The sequence below is a fragment of the Alosa alosa genome, chromosome 12 (genome assembly GCF_017589495.1).
Source record: "Alosa alosa isolate M-15738 ecotype Scorff River chromosome 12, AALO_Geno_1.1, whole genome shotgun sequence".
NCBI classification, from domain to species: domain Eukaryota; kingdom Metazoa; phylum Chordata; class Actinopteri; order Clupeiformes; family Clupeidae; genus Alosa; species Alosa alosa.
Genome location: NC_063200.1, coordinates 28661208 through 28668537, shown reverse-complemented (window position 1 = coordinate 28668537; position 7330 = coordinate 28661208). Strand labels below are relative to the sequence as shown.

General features: G+C 42.1%; 2 protein-coding genes across 4 annotated transcripts; one reads left to right on the top strand and one right to left on the bottom strand.

Annotated features, from left to right (window-relative positions):
- Window positions 1-1529: 1529 nt before the first annotated feature.
- rfesd (Rieske (Fe-S) domain containing) lies at window positions 1530-4015 on the bottom strand. Of its 3 annotated transcripts, none has more exons than XM_048259832.1 (4): window positions 3909-4015; window positions 3458-3637; window positions 2640-2674; window positions 1530-2190 (listed from the first exon to the last, which is right to left on the bottom strand). In XM_048259832.1, exons 2-4 carry the CDS (start codon window positions 3615-3617, stop codon window positions 1882-1884), a joined length of 504 nt encoding a protein of 167 aa, XP_048115789.1. In that variant the 5' UTR covers window positions 3618-3637; window positions 3909-4015; the 3' UTR covers window positions 1530-1881. The 3 variants fall into 3 exon arrangements, with proteins under 3 accessions (XP_048115789.1, XP_048115790.1, XP_048115788.1); XM_048259833.1 differs by having other exon boundaries at window positions 3893-4013; XM_048259831.1 differs by having other exon boundaries at window positions 3458-4010.
- Window positions 4016-4137: 122 nt separating this feature from the next.
- Window positions 4138-6115, top strand: nudt2 (nudix (nucleoside diphosphate linked moiety X)-type motif 2). The gene is made up of 3 exons (XM_048259834.1): window positions 4138-4524; window positions 5141-5264; window positions 5479-6115. The coding sequence occupies exons 2-3, from the start codon at window positions 5144-5146 to the stop codon at window positions 5796-5798; spliced, it is 441 nt and encodes a 146-aa protein (XP_048115791.1). The 5' UTR covers window positions 4138-4524; window positions 5141-5143; the 3' UTR covers window positions 5799-6115.
- Window positions 6116-7330: the final 1215 nt, after the last annotated feature.

The window sequence follows — 7330 nt, the reverse complement described above, 5'->3', positions numbered from 1 at the left end:
AATATTGTAGTGGCTTAAAACGTCAGTTTGTTAAGCCATATAATGAAACAACACAAATCGTAATGATACAGCTCACTGGTGATTTCACTGGTGATTAGTAATGCTTTGAAAAAAGAAAGTGTAGTACTACATACTGATATATAGTGTTGGTCTTTGCGAGTCGACTTGCTAATGTTACACTAAAACCACTGTTGCTTTAGAAGAACTGATAGAACTGCCACAGTTAAGTATTTTCCAATTTTTATTCTGGAGTATTGTCTGCCATGTGGTGGCATGCTGGCATAAGGCATATGGCAGACATAAGGAATATTACAATGGGGGCGTGAGGGCAGTGACCAAAGCAATGATCTGACATTTGCCTCTGCAGCAGAGTGAAAGGCGGAGGATCAGACGCGCTCTGCAGGCCTGCCCACCCAGCTATGCCAGGACTGCTGGGCCACAGTCACCACAGAGACCCTCCCCATTGGCACGCAATCCGTCTCGGCTCTGCCCCTCGAACCTGAGCGTGGCGGTGAGGGACGCCATGGTGCAGAGGAGCCAGAAATAGAGAGGATCGCGGCCGGCCCACCGTCACCAACTAACCCCTTAACAGGTAAAACATGTACGAGTCGTCAGCCCTAATCCAGCTCATCCTGGGAAGGAAGCATAGAGTTGTTTGAGCGTGACGTCAAATAAAATGTCAACATGCCCTTTGAGAGTCTAGAGCCTGTCCTCTAGGGTATGATTCAAATTAATTTGTAGAAACCTTCTTAACCACTGATGCAAATTAACATTAATTATTAACCAGCTGCCCTATTCTTTCTTTTTTGATAAAGGAATGTTCCTGTAATGTAAGTACCGGTACTTTTGTGATAAAGGGAATGTTCCTGTAATGTTAGTCCATGTTGACTTGTACTTTTACTGTGTTTACCCATGGTGCTAGACTGCAAGTGGAAAGCAACTGTATTGGCACTCACTGACTATTTCCGTTGACATCAGCAAAATACAAGGCTCTCTTCCAGGCCCACTCCACTGAGATAATTGGACGTAGTAGCCAGCTATGGGAAATATGTCAGACAAATATGTGCACTGTTCATAATTACATAAACCCAGGGGATTCTGGGTCTCTTTTAACATTTCATAAGTCTGTTTATAATAGCCTACAGAGGGCTATCTACATGAGGGCATAATCATGCTCATGGGCCATGGCAGCTTCTAACGAATACCCTTTCCCTCACCTTCTTCATTCAAAGCCTAGCGTGGCCGAATTTGTTGTTTTTATACACAGTATTAAAATTAAGTAAATAAAAACATTAATTCATTTTAGAAGGAAAATGTCATTTGTAATTACTGGTAAATCTCCTGAAAAATATACAGGTGTAATTAAACTTTATCATTGTTAATTACATTGTGATTATTCTGAAGACACAGTGGTTTGCTTTCAGAATGAGAAGAATGAGGATGGTTTTACGATGCTAATTTCATGAGTCCCTAAAGCCTGCCTTGATCCACCACAAGCATAAAGAATCAATTATTTCCTCTCTCCCAGATGCTGCTAATGGACTAATGTATGCATTTCTCTTTATTTGTTTCAACTAATATTTTTGTACAAAGTATTGCTGGACTTTTAAATGTATTTTATTACAATGCCATATGAGAGGAGAATGACTACATATGTTCTATATGTTATATAGTTTTGTTACACCGTAAAGAATGGCTGTGCTATGCAGTAATCTAGTAAACCTGAAAAGAGCTAGACCTGACCAATTAGTAATTCCTGTGTGAAGTCCCAAGTATGTGCACTTGCTGCTTTATGTAGGAACTATGGAGTCTATGGAGGCAAAAAACAGCCTCTTGCATGGGTGAAAGGTGATCTGTCTAGAGTGGTCACTCTCATGGACATCAGCAGTCCTCGTCGTCTTCACTGGTGTCTATCCCCTTGTTGTCATCCACCAATTCCCTATCCTTCCTGCCCTTTTCGGTGTAATAGTAGTCAGACTCGATATAGCACGTGGTATCCGACAGGGTCACAAAGACATCCCCGCCATCCTCGGTCACTTTGTGGACCCTCTGCTTGATGCCCTTGGAGTACCACTTGTAGATACGCTTCTCCTGCCGTGGGTCAGCAGCCCTGTAGAGGCCCTCTCCCTCTGCCAGTGTGATCTTGTACTTGTGCTTGGGGCAAATGATGCACAGCTTCTTGTCAATCTCCTGTATGCAACAACAATAAATGAGTCACAGTTTCATAAAAACCGAAGAGGCAGTGTACAGTTGGGTAGCATTTCTGTGAATTACCATAATACAGGAAGGTCAGTGATTGCAAAATATTCCTCTTTTTATATTAACCATCATTGTGGTTTCATTGAGTCAATATGCATAATGTTTATGCACAGTCACGAACAGTGCCCTGAGTGTGTACATTGTTATCTGTCAGTAGGGGTCGAGCACCCTAACACTTGCGTAGCTAGCAGCAGGCTGTACCAGCTGTGAGACCGGCCTTATCAGCCAGGAACAATCTGATAGTGTAGGCCGTCTTTAGCGCCCATGTCTGCTACAGGCACAACCACACACCATCGGAGAGTTGCTCTAGGGGATGCGGTCAGACCTTGACAGGCCTCTGGGAATACAGGATGAGACATGTGGCGCTCTGCTCGGCTCACCTCGATGTCGCCCAGCTCCAGTTTGCTTCCCGCATCTGTAAAGAGAGATGTTGTTATCACTGCACGGCGGTAGCCGCGGGCGACCAGCTGTCTTTCTCATCTTGGGCTCCACATGCCATTGCAATACAGCTCTGTGACAACACTCACTGAGGCATGAAACCAGAGAGGCATAGCAGAGAGGGTTACTCCACATATCCCTCCTACTCTCATGAACACAGGTTAAAAATGTTTTGAATAGTGAATGCAACTGCTTAAATTATTCCTTTGTTGTTTGGACAGACTCATCCACACACACACACACACACACACACACACACACATACTATTTGTCTAACCGAATACAGTAACTAACTAATTGCCTACTCATGTGCTATGATTTTCAGCTTGAAATGATCCAAATTTAAAATATTTGTAAATTATTTGTTTGCCTCATTCAATCACCAGCATGCATCTAACTTAAGGGAATATTAAATAGGTTAAGGTTATCCTTCCCTGCAACCAAGAGAATATAGGCATAGAGATGCTGTAAGATCATTTTTCTATCAGGGTGACCAAACCTCCCAAAATGATGGTTTGGAAATACAGATGTGTAGAGTGTGATATAGCCTAGAGACATCCCTAACACACAATTCATTAAATCAGTTTGTTTTCATTTGAGAACTCAAACCATTTAACATGTTTGCCAATACCTTGGTGACATATGCTAGCCACACTTGGACGCAATGAGATAATTCGAACATTCATGATGCACCAATGGCTACATTGTTGTTGCTCTGTCGCCATCTACTGAAACACTAGACACAACCGCTTCTACTCACGATAGCAGTGGAGGTCCAGTGCGTAGAAGGTGTCTGGGTGGTATATGATGATGAGTTCTCTGCCGTCCACTGTCCTGACCGAACGCTTCGCCTGGACAAGATCCTTCCGCTTCCCTACAAAGTGTGCCTGGCCACACACACCATTCACCTCCGTAGTCATGATGGACCTCGACTCTAAATCTAGAGAATCTTTTTTCTTTTAAACAGTGTACTAAATGACCTGGATTAAAGATTATTTACATTTTAAAATATTTGCATTACTGATTATCTATCTTGTCATTGTGGGCTAAATGCAGAGAAAATGCTGACTCCCAGAAGGCAAGCCTAATGTGGGAAAACATATTTTGAGATGGCTAAATAGACTACAGATTAACAATTGTGGCCGTGGCACAGACCTTTTCATAAATTAGTAACAAAGAATAAAAATATACCTACATTTATGTTAACCTACCTTACAGCCTAGCCTACCAGACGCTCACGCACCACTTGGAAAGCTAAAAAATGCCGCAAAGAAATGTGCTCAAGTAGGCCTAGTCCGCTATCTTGGCAGAACAGTTAACAATCGGACGTCACATCGGTCTTATCACTGTCCCCCACAAGTAGGGCCTCTGCAGTTATAACACTTAAGAACATCTGCGAGATTGTCACTTGGCGCAAGCCTTATTCTTGAAACAAAGTAGCCTAATGAAACAAATATTTAAAGTTTATGTTAGAGTAACGGTCCCCAGACTTACATAATTCATTACATTTATTTAGCATAGAACACCATTGTGGTAAATACAGTGTAGAATGTAAGCCAAACTATTTCTCTCAACAATATTTTGAATACTTATTATTATTGCCATGTAATAATGACTTATACAGATAAATAGCAGCGCAGTTGTAGTGGGCCTATGATTTTGGCCAAGAGTAGCGTTTGAAGCACGGGGACATGCATGTATTCGTGGGCATGAATTGTGCGCAGCATATGCGCAGTTCAAGTGCGGCTAGAAATCGAACGTGATTGAAAGCGGAACTGTGCGCTGTGTGCCATCTACTCCGTCTGGACTGAAGCTGTACAGACTGATGTGAGTGTATAACCTAATGCATATTCAACAAAACGCTGCTATTTATTTTAAAAGCTTGGGAAAGCAGTAAAATGCCCCAGGTCAATATGACAGAAATTCTGTTTCACCTGTGCTAAAGAGCTTGCTCACCTACTCGCTCGCCGAAGTCTTAAGGTTTACTGCTTCAGCTAGGAGCCTAGGTTTACGTTTGCTATGAACTTAAAATACAATTAATCATGTGCCATATTTTGATGAATTAGTAGCCTAAAAAACGGGTGTTGAATGCCTGGTGTAGCGTTATGAGCTTACGAGTGGTCGTATCTCGGTGCAGAATAGCCCATGTGTTGTTGTAGCCTAGGGCAGGTTAGCTCCAACTTTAGTTGCACACTGTAGGAAGTGGGCGAGGAAGAGTCACTCCGTGCAAAAAATGTACATACCATGGCTGAACTGTTGATTTGAACTTTAAAGCCAGCCACAATAACGGATTTAGGCTATAGGCTGCTTACGGTGTTACCCACTTTGTTCCCTATGTTGTCAGATCAGAGGACTTAGCCTAAGTTAACCATACTTCAATGAAATTTAACTATTGGATAGGCCACAATATGACAAGGAATCTCTGTTATCATTGCAATCCCAGGTGATGGCGCTGCGAGCGTGTGGCTTCATTATCTTTCGTCGTCTGACTCAGGCTCCTCCTGACAGCATTGAATACCTTCTCCTGCAGACGTCCTATGGGGAGCACCACTGGACTCCACCTAAAGGTGCTTCTTAGGGCCTACATTCTGAAACCTTACACTGCAATTGCCTGTCTAATGTGCCTGGTTGATCCTTCTGTATAAGTCAGACAAAAATGTTGTGTGGATTGTGTAGTTCACCTACTGAAGTGCTTATCCCTATCACTCAGTATGTATTCATGAGATTTTCAGACCAAAAATTGTATGTTATATGCACATTTGAAAACCTTTTTTTGTGTAGGTCACGTGGACCCTGGTGAGGATGACCTCACCACTGCACTCAGGGAGACCCGTGAAGAAGCAGGTCTGGGTGAGGAACACCTGTGCATTGTGAAGAACTTCCTGAAGGAGTTGCACTACCAGGTGCACGGGAAGGATAAGACTGTACTCTACTGGCTGGCTGAGCTTCGGGACCCTGCCATGTCTGTGACGTTGTCTGAGGAGCACCAGGACTACCGCTGGGCTCGGCTAGATGAGGCATGCACACTAGCGCGTTACCAGGACCTCCAAGAGACCCTTAGGGATGCACAACACTACCTGGAGGCCAGTGAGAAGCAGTGAACCAGCTCAGGCAGAAATGTAAAAGTACACCTCGATACTGAGTTGAGTGTTCAATGAATCAACACTGCATTGTGTACAGTCATGAGATATTTCTCTGTAGTGTATGACAAACCATACATACTGGTCTGTCTTACTGGAAGTTTGTCATTGCATGGATAATTGAAAAGATTTACTCAATACTGTATTAAATTCAGCCGCTCAGAAGTGTGTGACATTGTAAATCAAGACCAATTTGATGATTGATGAGGTATGAGAGCAAGGTGAGTCTTTCAGAAGACTGTAAATCATTTTCAAAATGAAGTTTCAACTTTCTAACACTTGGTTAGCCCGTGTGTTTTGTGAACAACAAACAAATGTTATTGCCTCTTGTTCTTTGCTTTTGTTGCCAAGTGGGTTTGCTTCTGTTCAGTTGCTGTTGCCAATATTACCTCTTCAAGAAACACGACGTAGGATTCCCATCTTTTTGCCCATTTTCAACGTACTGGGTTCCCATTTAGTGTTCAGGGAGTAACCAATTTATCTGAATCTGATGGAAAGGGACATAATTCTACATTACAACATTACTTCTTGTTCGTTTATCACAGCCTAACGGTGGGTGCGAAGGTGACTGATTAACCCAATTTGGGCTCAGAAAGTCCTGAGACAGTGGATAGTATGTGTAAAAACCAGACGTGCATCAGCAACGTCAGAGAATCCATTTCCCTTTTTAGAAGTCAGTGTTGTATGAAATTGAGTTTGAGGTTATTATTTTGGTTTAAAGAACTACATTGTGTTGCTTTAAGGGGGAAAGTGTGGTTTCCATTCAGGTGAAAAAACTTCCTGAATATTAATTTCTTTTTCACCAGGGTCATTGCTAGTGTTGTCTATTTGCAACCATACAAACGTGTGTGAGTCTAAACGGCACTAAAGCAGTTTAAGCAACTTTATAGATTGGTCAGGAAATTTGAAAAGACAGGCACTTCTGCCTGCCAATAGTTTTTGCATGTGCACAGCACATTGAGAAGAATGGATGGTTTCCTATAAAGGGCCAAGTATTGTTGAAGTCAGCATTATATACTAAGTCTGATCCTATAGAGGGAAATTGTTTGAACTTGAATAAGATTGATAATGATTAAACCTTTTTCCCAGAGAGATTTCAGTTAGCTTAAACATATCTACTATTTAGCATTAGTGTTTTGGAGATGTCACTTTCATAAGCCCTTCCCCTGGAACTCTATGGAAGCATGCTCCCTTGCCCCTTTGACTGTTGTCCCTTCATCCTGTTGTATATGTTGTATAGGTGAAATTGTTCACAAGGGGGAATATTTCAATACAGAGTAGGCCAACTGATTGCATTTTAAAATTATGTTACTCACCGCAGGGGTAAGTGATAAGTGGTATATTGATCCTAAAACCTGAAGTGCATTCAATTGCTATTGCTTGTTGCCTTGTTGCTTGCCGTTTTATATTTACAGTTTAATGCAATCAGTTAAAGGTTAAAAGAAGGAAAAAGTCCATCAGGAATGTTTGTCAAATTTGAACACATTTGTGCT

What these genes read in the sequence shown, in the direction of transcription:
- nudt2 (XM_048259834.1), top strand. Translation starts at nt 5,144, where the DNA reads ATGGCGCTGCGAGCGTGTGGCTTCATTATCTTTCGTCGTCTGACTCAG. An exon ending in CCACTGGACTCCACCTAAAG is followed by an intron (nt 5,265 to 5,478) that starts GTGCTTCTTAGG and finishes TTTTTTGTGTAG; the next exon opens with GTCACGTGGACCCTGGTGAG.
- rfesd (XM_048259832.1), bottom strand. Translation starts at nt 3,617, where the DNA reads ATGACTACGGAGGTGAATGGTGTGTGTGGCCAGGCACACTTTGTAGGG. An exon ending in ACTGGACCTCCACTGCTATC is followed by an intron (nt 2,675 to 3,457) that starts GTGAGTAGAAGC and finishes CTCTCTTTACAG; the next exon opens with ATGCGGGAAGCAAACTGGAG. An exon ending in TGGAGCTGGGCGACATCGAG is followed by an intron (nt 2,191 to 2,639) that starts GTGAGCCGAGCA and finishes TGTTGCATACAG; the next exon opens with GAGATTGACAAGAAGCTGTG.